This window comes from Ctenopharyngodon idella, chromosome 4 (assembly GCF_019924925.1).
Source record: "Ctenopharyngodon idella isolate HZGC_01 chromosome 4, HZGC01, whole genome shotgun sequence".
NCBI classification, from domain to species: Eukaryota; Metazoa; Chordata; class Actinopteri; order Cypriniformes; family Xenocyprididae; genus Ctenopharyngodon; species Ctenopharyngodon idella.
This window is the reverse complement of record NC_067223.1, coordinates 8,436,018-8,456,476: the sequence shown is the minus strand read 5'-3', so window position 1 is coordinate 8,456,476 and position 20,459 is coordinate 8,436,018. Positions and strand designations below refer to the sequence as shown.

The 20,459-nt window shown below is 38.6% G+C and overlaps 1 protein-coding gene across 1 annotated transcript in view; it reads left to right on the top strand.

The window, feature by feature from the left end:
- Positions 1–1,169: 1,169 nt before the first annotated feature.
- The window catches only part of col7a1l (collagen type VII alpha 1-like), a 68,563-nt gene continuing 49,273 nt past the window's right edge, over positions 1,170–20,459 (top strand). The window contains exons 1-6 of the mRNA XM_051890808.1: positions 1,170–2,088; positions 8,384–8,609; positions 15,165–15,345; positions 15,458–15,617; positions 17,983–18,076; positions 19,189–19,362. Coding sequence (XP_051746768.1) covers positions 8,534–8,609; positions 15,165–15,345; positions 15,458–15,617; positions 17,983–18,076; positions 19,189–19,362 — 685 coding nt within the window. The 5' untranslated portion in view covers positions 1,170–2,088; positions 8,384–8,533. The remainder of the gene's footprint in view (positions 2,089–8,383; positions 8,610–15,164; positions 15,346–15,457; positions 15,618–17,982; positions 18,077–19,188; positions 19,363–20,459) is intronic.

Below are 20,459 nucleotides of genomic sequence, written 5' to 3'. Positions count from 1 at the left end.
CCCCTTTTTGTTTACTGACTTTAGATGGCACACACCAAGTTGAAAATTTTATTGTCTGTAAGGTTTATTTGGTAAGTATTCTCCAAGCCTGAAAATCTTTACGATTGTTAAGTAAAGTGGTCTGAAAAGCTGTCTGATGTGATGAACAAGCTCCCAAAGCCAGTTTACACAAATCTAATCTACAATCTCTTTTTTCTTTCAGGCTGGTCATCCCTCTTTTTTCATTGGTTCTTCGCCTCTTCATCCCTCCAGACACCTACAGACATGAGGATTTATGGCTCTCTTGGCGCCCTATAGATAGAGCTGACCCAATGGCCAGAGAGGTCCTGAGACATGAAAGCCTGACCTTACTGTGCCCAGCAGGCCTCTGCACACCTGTGGGCCGGCCAGAAGGACTCTGGGAATCAATTTCTCTATCCTGTCTCTCTCTCTGTCCTTCCACTCATTCAATGCCTTCTTCCTTTGTAACTTTAATACTCGCCTTTGCAGCATCTCCCTATAGGGCTACCTGAGGGACTGTCAATTACATGGTGTGCCACACTGTTTCTCAAAACTCTGAGATTTGGTTTTGGACACTATAACAATTCAGATCTTGAAATTCAAATGAAAATGAAACTGTAATTTATGTTCTGCGCTGTATACATTCTTCTACATGTATGCAGCTCTCTTTACAACCTCTTCAGTGTTTTTTCTGCCTGACCTTTGACCTAGTTTTTCATCTTGTCAGGTCTGTGTATGTGAGTGGGGCTTGCTGAATTATAGTGTGTCATGAGTGACAGCTGGCAAGAACCAATAAACTCCATCCCTGCATTCTTGCAGAAGACCATTAAAGTCCTGTCATATCACTTTCTCTTTTTAAACTGTGTTTTTCTCTGCTGTTCTAGTGCAGCTCTTTGGGAAGGCATGTGACCAGCTCAGAGGTCTGGCAGTTTTATTTGTAAGATCTTAAAACCCTGGTGCTACATGTTCTCCATGGAATAAGTTCACCTTTTTGACCCCAACTCCTGCTGCTGCTTTTCAAAAGTCACATTTGGGAGGTATTGCATACTTCCACAATAACTGGAAATGATTTTTCAAAGTGCCTAATTTTGTCTCAAGAGGTTACATATGCAAATCTTAAAGAAGGTTTGTGTCACAGCTGGTCAGGCAAGGAAAGAAGAGCTAGAGCAGTATTACTTTATTTATCAAACAAACAACACAAGATAATCTAAAACCACAGGAGCAAGAGAAACAGCAACAGCTACTCACAAGCATAGACAATAAAGTACCAAGGATAGAAGAAAACCGAGTGCTTAAATACACATGCTAAATGAGAAACCAAGCAAGACACAGGTGAACATAATCAATTAATAAATCAAAAACCAAGGAAGCAAAGGACATAATCAGAAACCAATAAAACCAAGGAAACATGAACTAAACAGGGAGGAAACATGGAAACCAAAGGAAACTCAACATAAGAGTCCATAAACAGAACAAACACCTGACAGTTTGTGGATTATTTGTATTTTGGTCATTAGTTTTTTGTAATGCAGTGATTTTAATAACTTGCTGCAGGACTTTTTAATGTCATGCTGCTGCCCATGTGATGCTCATGCACATAATAATTGTGCAAGACCTCAAAACATAACAATACATAAAACAAAATCAATTACCATGGATAAAGTTGCATATTGTTTATATGAAATTTTTACCAGAATGAATGAAAAACAGAGACAAACCTTTTTAATTCAGTTTGTGCCTAAAAACCTCATATTGAAGTTGCTGCTTTCTCTTTCTTACTTTTTTCACTCTCTCTCCCCATCCATCTTCTTGCCGTAACTCTGAGCCAACCTGTTGTAGCTCTTCCACACCCCCTAAACTTTCCCCTTTAGAGGTATTTGCTTCATTCATTCACTCTCTCTTTGCCTAACACACCCTTATGCTCTCTTGGATTCTCACACCCCTCATCCTGGGACAGTGTACTACAGCGTGTGGAGTCCCATAACCTGATCTTGGATTGTATTATTACCTGACGGACTGGGTCTGTTTCATGCAGGCAGCATTTTTGCATTTGAGAAGAGGATCATGGTGCAGGAGACAGTGGGAGAGGTGAGTGAGGGTCTCTGTATGAACTTTGCAGCCCAATGCCTCGCAATGCAGAAAGCTGTATATCTATCTATCTCACTGCCAAGCTTCTTTCACTCGTTTTCTTTTTCTTGCACACTCTGGAAGTGGGCCATTCTCTCAGAGTTTCTAAGCCAGTAGTTCTCTTGCTTCAGAATTCAGACTTTCTTGGACATCAAGTGGCAATCCATCACAGTACCAAACCTAGAATATAAATATTAATCTAGTCTGATTTGTATTTTCTTTTACCCTGTGTTGTTTTGTGCATAGTTTTTGAGAATGAAGCAATGCCATGCAATCTGTCTATGTTGGCATGTGTTTAATTTGGCTAGCTTCACCAGAATGACTCTAATATGAATTGACTTGAAATATTGTAGAGTTCAATTGGGTGCACGATGTTTTCTCCTCCTTTAAAAGTGGATATGACTATTTATGTTGCTATCCTAATGAAATAGATGTTTGTATTTTAGCATTAGCATTTAACATTAATCTTTCCCCACTCACCACGACCCAATCAGAACAGACCTGCGGCCCATTTTAGGGTCATGACCCTTCAGTTGAGAACCACTGGTCTAAGTTCATTTTCTCAAACATCTACTGATTAGAACTAGTATGATTTGACTCAAGTTCATTTATTTGTTTAATGCATTTTTTGATTAGGTAATTGTGGAACAAAATCAGAGACTCAATCCACCATGTGTTGTTCCACTCCATTTACCGCCTGCATCTGATGGCTTCAATATTCAACTAAACAGCCTTGAACAAAATAGTAGAGTGTGTCTGTGATGCCTCCAGTCTGATAGCTTTTTCCTCCATGCACAGGCTGTTACACGCCCCTCGAAGTTGAACGGCACTCTGGCTTTAGTCATAATGTCATAGATGAGTTGCATAAAGTCACTTCATTACTGCACGCTGGCAGCTTGCCTCTTCCTGCAGCTGATAAGCCTCCACAAACAGCGTCCTTTCCAGCTTTTATTGTGAGCAAGCGAGTTTGCGTTTGTGAGGACTTTCCTCCCAGTATCTTAAAAACATTCATCGCTGAAGCGTTATTTAAGGATGTTTGGCTTATCTCATGAATGGGCACTATTGAACTTTGTGTTCATGTTTGATTTTGTGCATTCACCATTGCGCTCTATGCAACAACTGGATCGGCGTCTCTATGTGTGCGCTAGTGCATTTTTGGATGCTTTTAAGAAATGTTTTTCCCCCAAATGTGCATTTAACTCTTAATTTAGAGCTACAGAGATAGAGAGAGAGCAAGAAGGAGACTTGGGTCGGCTCCTGTACCTTTATAATCCTTCAAAGCGCACAATCCAACTGCACACTCACCTCGCAAGTCGGCCTGTGCTCATGAGATTACATTTTCTGTATGCTGTGTACAAGTTGCTGTGCGGCAGGCATCAGAAAAAATATAGCTTGAATCACGGCGGTCACACCTTCCTGTCTGTACGTTGACTCGAGTGATCGCTTGTTCAATCAGATTCATTCATAAATCGTACAATCAGTTGGCAGTCTCCAAAGTGCAGCAATTCAAAAAGTCTTATCTGCCCCGTCCAGAGTCCATGTAAAGTCATGTAAACTGATTGTGTTACAGAAGTACTTGAGGTTACATGCTCGAACAGGACTGAGTTTGACTGGTATGTGCAAAGCTCATGGCCTCAATGTTTTTTGATGAAAAATCTGACGGCGTTCCACTGCATCTGACAGGAAAATATGTATGCTTTGTATGCTAAGGGTGTCTGATCTGCTTAGGAGTGTCTTTCATGATAATATAAAGTTTTAGCACTACTGTATGTAAAAATGCTTTATAGACTCTCTTGTGCACCCCAGAGAAGTTGGTTAAAGTCAGCGAACCCTTGCAGCTGCATTAATTTTGTGGACTGTCAGACTCGTTCCCTGCACATTAGAGATGGCAGCTGTGCAGTAAACCATTGCATTTGGATGGCTGTGGTTTCTGCACAGTTTGACAGTACTGTCTGTTGGTTGAACAGAGACTCGCTAGTTATAATATCCCCCACAGATGTAACCTGACAATGCCACAGCGGTTCTGTGCGAGATCATTGATTCCATATGGTACGTAGTTAGTTAGCACACTATTTGGAATGACAGTATTTAGTTGGAGAGGAAGCTGTTTACCTGTCTGATGCCTCTGGATTTTGCATGAAGAGGTTTTACAGTTTGGGATTAGTCGTGACTTCAAAGGATGAACAGATTTTGCCATATTTAAAGCTTTTCAGATATTTGGAGATTTTGTTTTCAGAAGTTTCTCCTCAACTTCAGGAGAATATAGAAGTATATATTAGCATCACATTGTGAGAAATAAAGTCACAATCACAAGAAATAAAGTCACAATATGCCTCCGTTTTCACAGACAAGGTTTAAGTCTAGTCCCAGACTAAAGTAGTTAGCAGACTAAACTACTAGTCAGACTGAGCTGTTTTAACTGAAAGCTACTTGCACTCACATATCTTAAAATATGTCAGTGCCATTATTTTGTCTCAAGATGCACACCAGTAATTTTATTTTTTTTTTCTAAGGCATGTTTATAAAAGTTACTTCAATGTCCTAATTGAACTATGGCCTAATCCTTGTTTAATCTAAGCCCTGTCTGTGAAACCGGGCCATAAAGTCACACTGTGATATATTAAATCACAATTATGGCCTATAAAGTGACATTGTGAGATATCAAGTAACAATTATGACATAAAAAGTCACATTGTGAGATATTAAAGGGTTAGTTCACCAAAAAATGAAAATTCTGTCATTTATTACTCACGCTCATGCTGTTCTAGACCCGTAAGACCTTCGTTAATCTTCGGAACACAAATTGAGATATTTTTGATTAAATCCGATGGCTCAGTGAGGCCTGCATAGGGAGCAATGACATTTCCTCTCTCAAGATCCATAAAGGTGCTAAAAACATATTTAAATCAGTTCATGTGAGTATAGTAGTTCAATATTAATATTATAAAGCGGCGAGAATATTTTTGGTGCACCAAAAAAAACAAAATAACGACTTATTTAGTGATGGCCGATTTCAAAACACTGCTTCAGGAAGCTTCGGAGCATAATTAATCAACGTGTCGAATAAGCTGTTCGGAGCGCCAAAGTCACATGATTTCAGCAGTTTGGCAGTTTGACAAGCGATCCGAATCATGATTCGATACGCTGATTCATAACGCTCCGAAGCTTCCTGAAGCAGTGTTTTGAAATCAGTCATCACTAAATAAGTCGTTATTTTGTTTTTTTTGGCGCACCAAAAATATTCTCGTCGCTTTATAATATTAATATTGAACCACTGTACTCACATGAACTGATTTAAATATGTTTTTAGTACCTTTATGGATCTTGAGAGAGGAAATGTCATTGCTCCCTATGCAGGTCTCACGGAGCCATCAGATTTAACCAAAAATATCTTAATTTGTGTTCCGAAGATCAGCGAAGGTCTTACGGGTGTAAAACGGCACGAGGGTGAGTAATTAATGACAGAATTTTCATTTTTGGGTGAACTAACCCTTTAAGCCACCTTTATGACATAAAGGCCCGGTTTCATATTCAATTAGGACATCTAAGCCCTGTCTGTGAAACCGGGCCGTAGTTACATTGGGAGATATTAATCCACCTTTATGACATAAAAAGTCACATTGTGAGATATTAAGTCACAATCACGAGAAATAAAGTCACATTGTGACAAGAGTCACATTGTGAGATATTAAATCACAGCTTTGACCTATAAAGTCACACTGTGAGATATTAAATCACAATTGTGAATTATAAATTCACAATCACAAGAAATATAGTTGCAATTGTGACATATAAAGTCACATTGTGAGATATTAAGTCACCCTTATTACAGTCACACTGAGATATTAAATAACAATTATGACATTTAAAGTCACACTGTGAGATATTATGTCACAATCAAAGAAATAAAGTCACAATTATGAATATAAAGTCATATTGTGAGATATTAAGTGGCATAAAGTGGCAATTGTGACATTAAAAATTCATTGGTAAAGATCTAATTTTCCTTTCAGATAAGTAAGGATTTTAGTAATAACGGACAAGTTACATCATGGGGAAAATCATCCACCTTCTTAAAAATTCTAGAACCTTCTGTCCCGTGTTCTGGAATTCTTCACCCATTGTGATTAATGAATCAGTATTTTCACTGCAGTTCTCACCTTATGCTCTAGACCACACACAGACATGAGTATTAATGAGCAGTCTACACTTGGTGTCTTTCAAAGGTCAAGTTTGTTATGATACTTTGACCTCATTGTCAACCACCATGTGTGATGTAACCTGCTATTAGTGTCAAGTCACTGTCACTGTACTGTTAAGGCCAATTCACACTGCACAGACAAACGCCAACAAACACATTTGTTGGGTTTTGTTGGATCAGTGTGTTACCCCTGTTGCGTCTGTTGGCATTGGTCAGGGTTTGTTTTCACCCGAGTGAACATGTTCAATCAGCATTTGTTGGTGTCTGTTGGGGCAAGGTGAACATGATAGTTATTTTTCATAAAATTCTAAATCTAATGGTCAACTTGTTTGTTGGTGTTTGTCTGTGTCTGTGCGGTGTGAATTGGCCTTTAGACATTTTGGGGCCACAACATTGTGTGAAGATGCACTATATATATATATATATAAAACCAGTTGTATTAATGCTGTTGCTTAGATGCTTAAGGTTGTTTATGTCACAGTTCACAGAGATAACACATAGAAGGTCTTGTCATAAACAACACATGGAGCCAGATGTGTTTTTGATGAGAACCCTGCTAAAACTCCAACTAAGCAATCTTACCAGGAAAACTTAGCTAGAAAAGCAGGTCAAACAAGGATGTCTTGCTAGTTAAGCTAGTTAAAAAAGTCTTGTGGAGAGACCCATCCCATGTTACAGACCAGCATCCAAAACGCTAAATGATGATGGCCAGCTAGTGTTTTCAACAGTTAATGCACCGGATTGCAGATGTTTCATGTTGTTTCTTATATATTTTTTAACATTTTGAACCTGAGGCAAAATAAAAGCATTATAAATGGATTGCAGTATTCCTGATTTAAACAATTTGTCCTCTTAAAGGGATAGTTTGGCCAAAAATGAAAATTCTGTCATTATTTATTTGTTCCAAACCAGTTTGACTTTCTTTCTTCCATAGAACACAAAAGTAGATGTTAAGCAGGATGTTTATGCTGCTCTTTTCCATATATTAGTCATGAATATAGTGACCACGGCAGTGGCCTAAAATGACCAAAAAAAAGCACCATCGCAAAATGGTTCCTATGACATGCATACAGTAATATAGTTTTCTGAAGAAACAGCTTTGTTTAAGGAACATTTGTTTAAAAGTTTGGAGTCAATGTTTTTGAACAAAATCTCACCAAGACTGCATTTATTTGATTAAAAATACAGTAAAAATTGTAATATTGTGAAATATTATTACAATTTATAACAACTGTTGTCTTTTTAAAAATATTTTCATTTATTCCTGTGATGGTAAATCTGAATTTACAGCATTATTACTCTAGTCTTCAGTGTCACATGATCCTTCAGAATCATTTGGTGCTCAAAAAACATTTCTTCTTATTATTATCAATGTTAAAAACAGTTGTGCTGCTTTGTGTAAACCGTAATAAATTGTTCTTCATGATTCTTTGATTAATAGAAAGTTCAAAAGAACAGCCTTTATTTGAGATAGAAATCTTTTGTAACATTAAAAATATATTTACTGTCACTTTTGATCAATTGTGGCATGTTGCAAATAGTTTTTGGACATTGGCTGCCCGAGGCCACCATCTACTTTCATTATATGGAAAATAAAGCAGCATAACATTCTATCAAACTTCTCTTTCTGTGTTCTACAGAAGAACAAAATGTAAATTATGACACAATTTTCATTCTTTTTACTGTACAAAGTTTTATTGTATTACTATTGTATTACTGTCCTTGTTGAATTTAATCCTTACATGACACTCTGAGAGGAATAAACTTCTAAGTAGAATAGCATTGTGCAGTACCCCAGTTTCTTCACCTTAAACAATTCTCTTTTATTTGAATAATACCTGTTTCCATCTGAGTGCTATTCATTTCTTAACCGGCGCTCAGCAGGCCTGCACAGCCATATCTGACAGGATAAATGTGCCGGATTATACAGGCGATTTTCAGCGAAGATTTAGCGATTACATTGACTCTGCTAACAGAATAGATCAAAATGATTATTCTGAATGTGTGTACATGCATATGTATGACGATACCGATCTCTCTTCCTCTGTCTTACAGATAAAAGGGAGAGAGCATAGCAGCTAAATAAAGTGGAGAACACGCCCGTCTCAGGACATCAGTCCAAGGAAGAGGATCTGCTGGCAGAGAGATAAGAGGGGGAGGACAGGGAACGAAAGAGAAAGTCAGAGGACGAGAGAGAGCGAGAGAATGGGATATTGCGGCGTATGGATCTTCCTCTTGTCCCTGTCTCTCTCCTATCAAAGCGCCACTGCAGAGGCTGAAGGTAGACTGCTGACTCATGCTTTATCTATTTGCAATAGGGCCTCTTCAGTCCCCAGTGAACTGCCAATATCCCGCCCTTCAATCAATCACACTCTGAAAAGGTTGCAGGCAAGGTACAAAATGAACATTTGCCAAGCATTAAATGCTCAAGTTTGGCGAGTAACTAAATTTGAGTGACTCTCAGTATGTGCAAGAATGACATCCAACCCTTTGTGTTTGGATGTGAACCATTTGAATTAAGTCAGGGGTCCAGTCCTGCTCCTGGAGGGCCACTGTCCTGCAAAGTTTAGCTCCAACCCCAATTAAACAAACATGAACCAGCTAATCAAGGTCTTACTAGGCATACTAGAAACTTCCAGGCAGGTGTGTTGAGGCAAGTTGGAGCTAAACTCTGCAGGACAGTGGCCCTCCAGGACCGAGTTTGGACACCCCTGAATTAAGGTAAAAGAAAACCAAAAGACTGAAAGAAACATTGGACTTCCACTGTTTTTAATTCACTTCATGATTTGAGTAGCATCAAAAAAGAGAAGTTTTTTGCATACAATGCGATTTCTTTTACTTTCCCACTCTATAATTTCACATAAAATATTTTTAAAACAATAGATAAGATGTAAAATGATAAATTGATATGTTAGATCAGGGGTGCCCAATCCTTTTCCTGGAGATCTACCTAACTGCAGAGTTCAGATCCAAAAGATCTGAAGATCTGCCTTGTTCAGACTGTTAGGCTGCGTTTAGACTGTCAGTCCAAATCTGATATAAGATTGAAATCCGATCAGATTTAGCAAGTGTGAATGACCAAAAATTACATGAAATGCGTTTTTTTACAAATCCTTACATCCATATGTGGTTTGAAATCCTATTAGAATCGCATTTCTGGGAATCTGTTTCAGTCTGACTGCTATGATCAGATTTAACGTGGTTTATGTGACTTTCTCACGCCACGTAAAATGTAAACATCGTTATAGGATACAATGCTGAAAGTCGCTGCAGAAACAAGGTTGTGTTTTTGTTGTTGTTTTGGCTGCCAACGCAACGTCATTGCCATAGAAACCAATGCAGATAATCCGGAAAACGAAAGAGCGACATGGACACACAAAACGGATCTGAACAATTGCAATACACAATGTGGACGTCAGTAATTTTAGATCAGATTCCAATCGGATAAACAAATAATTGGATTTGGACTGACAGTGTGAACGTAGCCTTAGTCCGAATCCAATTTTTGTCCATATCCGATTGAAATCTGTTCAGATTTAGCAAGTGTGAACGGCAAAAAATCACATGAAATGTGATTTTTACAAATCAGTTTTAAGCTACATTCATATGTGTTTTTGAAGTCCTATTAAAATGGAATTTCTTTAAATCCGTTTCATTCTGACTGCTCTGATCGGATTTTGCATGGTTTATGTGACTTTCTCACACCACATAAAACGTAAACGTCAGATTTTTTTAAAGGAAACATGTTGAAAGTAGCTGCAGAAACAAGGTTGTGTTGTTGCAAAGTGCCGGACGAGCAGAAAATGACAATATAACAGATACATGTTTTGAAACTGGTGGAGGCGACAGCATGGAATAAAGTCACGCAAACCAGCCTCCAAGTTTCTGCTGCTGCCTCATAAGACGCAGTAGCACAACGGCTACACATTGTCATGTTGTAAATAAGATAGCATCTGTATTCCAAACCCCTCCATGTTGCAGATACATATACCTATACCAACACAACGTCAGTGCCATATACACCAATGCAGATATTCCGGAAAACGAAAGAGCGGCATGGGACACACAAAATGGAGTTGCGATACACAGTGTGAACGTCAATAATTTTAGTTAAGATTCCAATCGGATACACCAACAATCGGATTTGGATTGACAGTTTGAATTTAGCCAATGTGGAGAGTTAGTCATTTTAGATCAGATTCCAATCTGATACACAAATAATCAGTGTGACAGTGTGAACTTAGCCTCAGTTAGCTGGTTCAGTTGTGTTTGACCAGGGATGGAGCTGAACTTTGCAGGAAGGTAGATCTCCTGGAGCAGGACTGGGCACCCCTGTGCTAGATGCTAATTAGTTATTATTAATACTAATTTTTAAATAATCATATTTATTTTTTTTATTAGTTGAATAATTAATCAGTTACTTCAATGTTGGTGCTTTTTGCCTATTCAATTATTTTAATTTATTGTATTATTTTATCTTATTTTTACTCTTTTTTCAATTATCTTATAGCTGTCTAACCGAGATATTAAACAGATCCTAATTGTACATGCATTTATCTCGCTGATAGGTTCCTGTCACTGTCCTGTCTCAAAACTATAAATGTCCTTGATGAACCAACAGTTCAAATCCTTACAAATTTCTTGTTGTATGAGATTCTTTTGCAATAATGTTTCAGGAAAGTTTACTTTTAATCATTACCATGTGTGTCAGTTCACCTGATGAGGCTGTACAGGTGGAGTTGAAGTGGACACAGAGTTCTTTCCACATGCTTCCTGCTGAGTCAGCAGGTTCTGCTGCGGCCCATCTGCAGACCTCCTGCAGCTTGATACCTCTGGTTTGAGCCTTTTAAGATAAATCATTGTACCCCTCCCTGATTTCCATAAGCACAGAACTGTCTACAAAGAAATCAGTGTGTGCGTTTCTGTTTCACCTTGAGCTGTGAGTGTGAGGGGGAGAGAGCTAGAAGAGCAAGAATGTGAAACATATTGAATTCACGCAGGATGGTTTTAGAAGAGTCTGTCAGGACCAATTACTGACTGATGCACTAATGCCCTGAAACACTGTAATTTTCCACACCTCTTCAAAATGGCTGTTTGCAGTGACAGACACTTGACTATGAAATGGAAAGAATGTACTTTCTGAGGTCACGTCCTTGTACTCTTTCACCATCTCTTCCTGTTTTGTCGAAGCCCTGTTAAATGTAAAAGCATGAGCATATAACCCAGTAATCAACCCTTATATCTGTAAATACACAGGTAGTCACTTCTCATTACCTTCAGGGCCTTGTTGTCATGGTAATGGCCTGTCACTCTGTTACAGTTGCTTTTAAAGTAAGCAAATGTTTGCTTAATAACCTTATTTCTTCACTGACTTTATGACTCAGCACTGAATGGAGCTCTTTTAAGTTGTATCGTGTTAAGCATCATCTTCACAGGCTGATGATTTTAATCTAACAGCAGATGATTTTAGTGTAATCCTCTTTGCACACTATTGCACAGTCTGCAAGCTGCAGCTGAGATGTGTCTAGAGATGTATCTAGAATCAGATCTAGAGAGATCTGTTTATTGTGCTGTATGCGATGAAAAGTCTGTCCTGACATGGCAGCGCTGCGTTGTGGCTCTTTTGCAGGTTGCAGGTATTACTGTGAATGCTAATGGATTTGAAGTAGTGAGAGGCAGCAGGAAAAAAAAGATAATGATGGAGTGAATTCTGAATCATTTACTGAATCATTCAATGAACAAACAAACAAACAAACAAACAGATGAACGAACAAATGAATGAATGAACGAACGAACGTATGAATGAAAGGATAGGTTTTGGTGCATGCACAGTAAAATCCCCAGAGTTAGAGCTCGCTCAGATTTCATCTAAGGCTGTGGCTGAAGTCAGTTGTAGTTCTTGTGTTTCTCTTTACTTCAGTGATTCTGCTTGTTAACAGCAGGTGTTCATCATTAATGTTTGATCATCACTCAATTAATTGCTTAATTATCTCATTAACTTTAACTTTATTTCTGCTTCAGTGTTATTTTAACACTGTTTAGAGAGGGACCATATGTACTCTGAGCATATGTACTCTGGTCTTAACTCTGGGGATTTTGCTGTGTGGTTACCAAGTGGAATAGCAAAAATAATGACTGTTTTCAAACATATTTCCCAAACACTAAGATATAAAATGTATTTTCTATATATATATATATATATATATATATATATATATACCGATCAGGCATAACATTATGACCACTGACAGATGAAGAGATAAATTATCTCTTCATCATGGCACCCGTTAGTGGGTGGGATATATTAGGCAGCAGGTGAACATTTTGTCTGCAAAGTTGAAAAAATGGGCAAGCGTATGTATTTGAGTGAGGTTGACAAGGGCCAAATTGTTATGGCAAGATGACTGGGTCAGAGCATCTGCAGCTTTTGTGGGGTGTTCCCGGTCTGCAGTGGTCAGTATCTATCAAAAGTGGTCCAAGGAAGGAACAGTGGTGAACCGGCGACAGGGTCATGGGTGGCCAAGGCTCATTGATGCACATGGGGAGCAAAGGCTGGCCCGTGTGGTCTGGTGGAAGAAGGTGGCCTGGCCTGATGAATCACGTTTTCTTTTACATCACGTGGATGGCCGGGTGCATGTGCGTTGCTTATCTGGGGAACACATGGCACCAGGATGCACTATGAGAAGAAGGCAAGCCGGCGGAAGCAGTGTGATGCTTTGGGCAATGTTCTGCTGGGAAACCTTGGGTCCTGCCATCCATGTGGATGTTACTTTGACACGTACCAACTACCTAAGCATTGTTGCAGACCATGTACACCCTTTCATGGAAACGGTATCCCCTGGTGGCTGTGGCCTCTTTCTCTTTCAGCCACAAAGCAAAAATGGTTCAGGAATGGTTTGAGGAGCACAACAACGAGTTTAAGGTGTTGACTTGGCCTCCAAATTCCCCAGATCTCAATCCAATTGAGCATCTGTGGGATGTGCTGTCCTCAAGTCCAATCCATGGAGGCCCCACCTCGCAACTTACAGAACTTAATGGATCTGCTGCTAACATCTTGGTGCTAGATACCACAGCACACCTTCAGGGGTCTAGTGGAGTCCATGCCTGGACAGGTCAGGGCTGTTTTGGCAGCAAAAGGGGGACCAACACGATATTAGGAAGGTGGTCATAATGTTATGCCTGATTGGTGTATATATATATATATATATATATATATATATATATATATACACATTCAATGATTTGTATATATAAAACGTTAAAAGCCATATACTGATGTAATGTTCACCTGAATTAAGATGCTTGGGCTGAGAGAACATCTGCCAAATTCAGATTTTTCCAGTCCGTCTGTCCTCGTCCCTTCCACTGGTTGAATGCCTCTAGACCATCAGCGCTGCCTGCAGAGAGCATCCTCACTGGACCGTTAAAGTTTGCTTTTGATGAACTTCCCTATTGCACGAAAGCATTTTTCTCGCTTAGAATGCTGTATATGAGTGATAAATCACTACAGCCTGCAGTGTTTGTTCCCTTTTGATGTGGGTGGCACAGATTTTCCCAGCTCTGTGCAGCAACTTTTTCGGAAATGAGACTGAACTTTTTATGCAGTTTCTGCCAGATGATCAATAACATCATGCCGTTTAATGCATATACTTTTGTTTCCAGAGCTCTATTGTGTTCTTATTTTATAATAGAGTCTGTCATCTTGTGGTTGTTGGGAGGGGGAAAAAAGAACATTTCAAGGCATTCTTAATGTGAGCTAGTTAGAGTCGTTGAAAAGCCTGGGATGTACTTGTCTCCTTTGTTTTTTGTTGTATTTCAGGTGTGGGCGTGTAAAACTATCTTCTCTGATTTCTGAGATCAGGCTATACATTGTCTGCTACTATTAAGTTTAATCTAGTACTGATTAGCTCCTGCCTAAAACAGTTCATCTTTAGAGAGTTGTCAGACTTAGAGGACATCTGCAGTCCACTTAGTGCTAGTCATCGCAAGCGTCACAATGATTGTGCAATCACCTCACAAGCAAGTGGATATTGGATTCATTTTAAGGATGTACTGTACACTACTGGAAAAGAAGCTCAGAAAACATCCTGAAATTGTAGGTCAGATCAAACCATAACACAAGCACTGAATGACTGGACTTTACTGTTATTCTAATCAGGTCTTATTTTGTGTGTGTAGTTGCTTTTCCTGTTTAATGTGGTTCCTAAAGTGCAGATCAGTAGGCATACATTAAATGGCTCTGAAAATCTGAATTTTTTTCTGAGTCTACACTGCCATCTTATGGTGAATGCACACTTTGTGGCTGGGTGTGAACAAGAGAGCCTTGATAAGAGTGAGGTTGGACCCCCTTCCTGAAGTTTTATTGAAATATGATGCAAAACTGCAATTTAATTTCATAAGTATAACTAAAATGCAGTTAAACTCTAATGCTGATTGAATCAAATACTATTTGATGTAAATATTATTTCATTATACTTACTAATTTAACTTTCATTTTATGGGTCATGGAGAAAGATCACTTCATTTTCCAGAATGCTCCAATTTACCATAAATTTGAAACAAAGCCAAAGAACATCAGACTTGCAAAAGACACGTCTTTTTATTGGACTAATGAAATACCTCTGTTGTGTTTGTTGATCTTTCTATGAATTGTAATTCATAAATCTTGTTCAGCTTTCTGTAGGGTGTGTGTGTCCATTTCCTCTAAATTGTGCCTAACTTTCTTAATATGAACTCTTAGCCATCTTTTAGAAAAATTTTGCTTATAAAAATAGTCTCAGCCATGGTAAAAGAGGAACATTTGTCAAAAATCAACCTCTTGCTCTTGTTCTTTCAGTATGTCGTACAGCCATGCCTGCTGATGTTGTGTTCCTGGTGGATGATTCCTGGTCAGTTGGTCCAACCAGCTTCCAGCAGATCAAAGAGTTCATAGCAGACATCATCCGAGCCTTCAAGGGAAGTGTGGTTGGACAGGAAGGCATTCGCTTTGGAGTGACTGTCTATTCAGACTTGCCCAGGTCCGTATGCATATACTGCATGTGTAAATACTGTATGCTCGACCTTTTATCTTAGTAAGCACGAATAAACAGCTTAAATACTCCATATGTATCCGGTTGTGTCCTTGTTCAGGATGCGTATAGCTGTGACGGATTATTCGACTCTGGAGGAAGTGCTCAGAGCCGTGGAGGAGGTGCCGTATGAGGGAGGCAACAGCCGCACCGGCCTGGCATTGGAATTCCTCGTAGAGTCTGTGTTCAGTCCTTCTATTGTCAGAGACAACTCCCCAAAGGTGTGACGCTTCAATCACAATCACTTCAAAACACCTTAACCCATCTGTGAGAGAAAAAGACCAACTTTACACTGCAAAGGTGGCACAGAAACTGCATCTAAAGCGCTACATACAAATACAAAAGACAAGTTCACACACAACCAAAGTCACGTTAGAGCCACAAGGGAGATTTTAAAATGGCTTTATGCAGTATTGCATATTTACTCTAAATTTTAGGGCCTCCAAAGTTTACAATTAAAGATGGCGACAATTTTTCTGTCCACAATGACCAAGAAACTGCTGCACGCCATGATACAATCACAGCCAATCAGAAGATATTTGATGTTTATTGTACAGTTATGAGGATCAGGATTATGGCCAATGACATTTTAAAGTGAGTGTGGCTACGCTATAACCCTAAAAAAGGATCCAAAAGGTTTTTACCCAGCATGATGCCGCATAAATGGAAACCAATCAAAAAGACTATGTTATTTTCATGCTCACAGCTTGCATTGTTTGGCATTTTATGGCAGTTTGTTTGGTTAGGACACAGACTAAAGACAGAATACTGAATCATAGTGATATCTGCAAAGTATTGAAATGCTACATTTCCAAATGAAACATCCTGTCACTTACATACATACAGAACAACCTTCTAATTATATCTCAAAGAGCTGCACCTGCAATCACTCCATTGATTCTGTCAGGACATCACGTCCTGTGCTGCAGTGCACACACTCTGCTCCGCAGTGTCCCACCCATCCTAATTTAGGGCTTGATTAGGATTCCAAACTGCACACAGCTGCTGGTCTTGCCGTAGAGCACCTGGTGTGGGGAAACGAGCAGGCGTTTATAATGAACTGCAGAGATTTCACCTTTTATTAAAACTCTCATCGCATGCACTGTAATGGCATACTAGTGTAATGTGCATAAAGATGAACCCAGACCCAGCTCGACCAATGCGATGAACTTTAGGTGACCCAGGAGATGTTTCTTTTCCAGAATACTCATTTGTGAGTGTAAGCGACTTTGCAAGTTTGGATCTGCTGCGGTTGGGGAATTATGTATGCAATGAGATGATAATTCATGCCGTGTGCTTTCAAGGGCATCAGTATCAGCGTGATACTCTTTATGGCAGATTGAGTCCTTTAATACAAATTCACATTTTTGGGTGGGTTTCATGAAAGCTGTCAAGACGGTTCTCATTTTTTTCTTATTACTGTAATGTGAAAGATAATTATATATTTCAGTTGTAAAGAATACATAACCTGTATGATGATTTAAATTAAAAAGGGATTATATAACAGTTTTGTTTTTCTGTAATGCAGTTAAAAAAATCCTATATTACAGTAATTACAGTATATTACAGTAGTTGAAAATAATGGGAATAGTAAAAGTATAGACGAAGACTCATTACAGTAAAAAAAAAAATGGAGGTGTAAACAATGCTTAAATGTCCTGAAACTGTCACAATGCATAATAATATTAGTAATAAGAATAAATAAATGTAATAGTCCTAAATGTAGGCCTTATTTTCTATATGTAAAATATTATGGTTACACTTTATTTGACAGTATGTGTACTTACAGTGTAATTACAGTGTAGTTACACAAGAAAGTACTGTTAATATAAGGTAACCACGTGGGTTAAGGTTAGGTTTAGTGATAGGTTTAGGGTTAGTACCTAGTTATTTCCCAGTTATTGTAATTGCAATAATAAGTACATAGTATGTACATGCGGAACAGTACTGTAAAATAAAGTGCTACCAATATTACTTTTCCTTGTAGCACTTTATTTTACAGTCCTGCTTTACATCTAAGTCCTATAATAACTGGGTACTAACCCTAAACCTAACCTCAACCCATATAGTTACCTTATTTCACTCAGTACTTTCTCATGTAAGTATACTGTAAATGCATATGCTGTAAAATAAAGTGCTACTTTTTTTTCTTTGGGGTTAAATACAAGCAGAACCTTTCTTAATAGTCTTTGTGAGAGTTACCCTTTAATATATTTTTGTACATCTTTGAAATTTGCACGATTTTTTTTTTTTTTTTTTTTTTAAAGCCTGTGGCATATCTAAGGGGGATCTACAAGTATGACCCAGTTTTATTGCTTTTTTTTTTTAGTATTCAACTGGCTTTATATTTCTGTAGTTAGAAAAATCTCACAATAGAAATGTCCAGTTTTTATTTCAACTCCAAAATTTAAATGGAAGAAAGTAAAATTCTAACATTAAGACCTTAAACAAAATGAATGCTAATTTTTAGATTTTTTTAATTACAAATAAGCACAAAGGCCTATTTGAGTGTTCTTCAGGTTTTGGGAGATTCACTGCACAATGTTGGGATATAAAGCATCACATTATGTTTCCTTCTGGCCTCAGATTGCTGTTCTGATTACTAATGGCCAATCGGATGATCCAGTGGACGGTCCAGCTAAAGCTGTTACAGACAGTGGGATTTCACTGTTTGCTGTGGGTGAGTTTTCAGACTTGGTGCTGTTCATGTCAAAAGTGTGTGTGTGTGTGTGTGTGTGTGTGTGTGTGTGTGTGTGTGTGTGTGTGTGTGGGCGCACGTTTTTGTGACATATCAGGAGACAAATTTGTATAATGACATGGGTATTACAAGGAGAGGGTGACTTATATGGACATTACCCCATGTCCACATTTTTCAAAAGGCTTATAAATCATACAGAATGAGTTTTTTTGAGAAAGTAAAAATGTGCACAGTTTCCTGTGATGGGCAGGTTTAGGGGTCGGGGTAGTGTAGGGCGATAGAAAATACGGTTTGTACAGTATAAAAACCATTACGCCTATGGAATGTCCCTACAATTCACAAAAACAAACCTGAGTGTGTGTGTGTGTGTGTGTGTCTGTGTACACTTTTTATGTTTTGACATGTGACTCAGAGTAACTAGTGGAGTGATTTACACTGAATGGTAATATTGGTGAATGTGCCAAGACATAAAACATGTGTATGTTTGTGTGTGTCAGCCTTGTTTCCTTGACTTTCTCATGCTCTTTCTGTTTTGACGCCCAGAGTTCTGAAATAATTATGGCTCATTACCCGGTGGCCAACTAATTGCTGTAATTTTTCATCAAGCTCATTCCTCCTTGGCTTGCCCCCCTTCAACACACACACACACACATACACACACACACACTGACACCGTGTCCTGCCTTTCTAATCAGTTTTCCCAGAGAGATCAGGCCGTTTGACACATCTATGAGACACATGTACAGCAGGGCAACACGGCGTGACGTTCTCCCATCATCACTCTACAGCCGATACACAGTCTGATAACACTGCAGACAGGTCTGAGACACATGAGGGTCACTCATGTACACACACACACACGTTTGTTAAGAACTGACTGCGCCTTACAGGCCTCCATGTTAAATTTTTTTAAAATGAAGTCTCTTTGGAGCTGTGGCATAGTGGTAAGTGAATAGCCATGGTGATCATATGGGTGATGAAGGTTCGAGTTTGGCCTGCAACATGCCCTGATCCCATAATCTGCAAGGAATGGTGAAGTAGATCTGTGTTGAAGCTAATCTGTGCCTTTTTGGTGTGTGTTGTGTGTTCTTCAGGGGTGAGGAACGCCAATCAGTCTGAGCTGAAGAAGATCGTTACAGAACCCCATGAGGAACATCTGATGCTCAGCCCAGATTACTCCTTCCTCGAGCACCTGCTGCCCAAACTCTCTCGCCGCATCTGCTTCACTGCTTCAGAACCTCCCCGGCCTGTTAAACAAAAGCCACCTGGTAAAATGATCATGAGTTTTGCTGATGAAACTTAAGGCTTATCTTTTTTGTCACCAAATTTTTATTTATTGCATTTCAAGCTTATCTAAACACAGTTGGCCCTCTTGTTAAACTCCTTGGTTACTGTTGCTCGCGTAGACAAGCTTTATATATTGTCTAACTATATATGTCATGTATACTTAACTATATATGTAATAAATGGAAGATTTACATGAACACTTTCATTTTCAAAAAAATGCACGCATAAATTATAGAGGTTTTATTTTTTACTTGGCCTGTGATTGATTGATTGATTGATTGATTGCTTGATTGATTGATTGAAAAAGTCAAATTGCGCAAAAATGGCCAAATAGGCAGCTCTACACAAGGCAATAGCGTCATTATTCAGGTCAAGTCAGTTTAATGTTGATTCAGTTCAGTTTAATAACAGTGTCGTCAATGTTAGTATCACTATCCAGCTCAGTTCCGTTTAAATTTTGCTTTCATCCAATAGTGTCAGTGCTGTTAATTTGATAATATAACTGAATATTGTCTTTTTAACCCCTTTCTTTTAATAGTAATTAAACTTGACAAAATTAAAGTCCCCCTGTAGTCAATAATTTTATTCCTTAAAACTCATCTTTGATTACCAAAATGACAAATTTCAACGTTTATGCCTTAAAATAGCTTGAATGTAATTCTACACCCTTGCCTCATTTAGTATACGCCCTTCTATGAATATGCAAATTAGCCCTGCCTTCACTCACTCACACCAGCTCAGAGATCCACTTGTTGACGTGATTGGTTACAAGGTAGTTTGTGACGTCAGAAACACCAGCGATTTCAAACCGCGTTTTTGAGACTTTCTTTGGTTCACTGCAGTTTTAAGGAGAAAATACTCAGCAATGGTGTTGACGGTTTGTCTTAAAGCACATTAAAAACACCACATAGACATATAAACAACATTAAAAACTTGATTTTCACCACAGGGGGACTTTAATGTAACAGTTGAACACTTTCATTATGGTATTGTTTTGGTGCTATTGCTCCTATTTATTACCTAAATGTAAATATAAATTCATTTTCATTTTAGTGACAATTTTTTAGTAATGTTACTC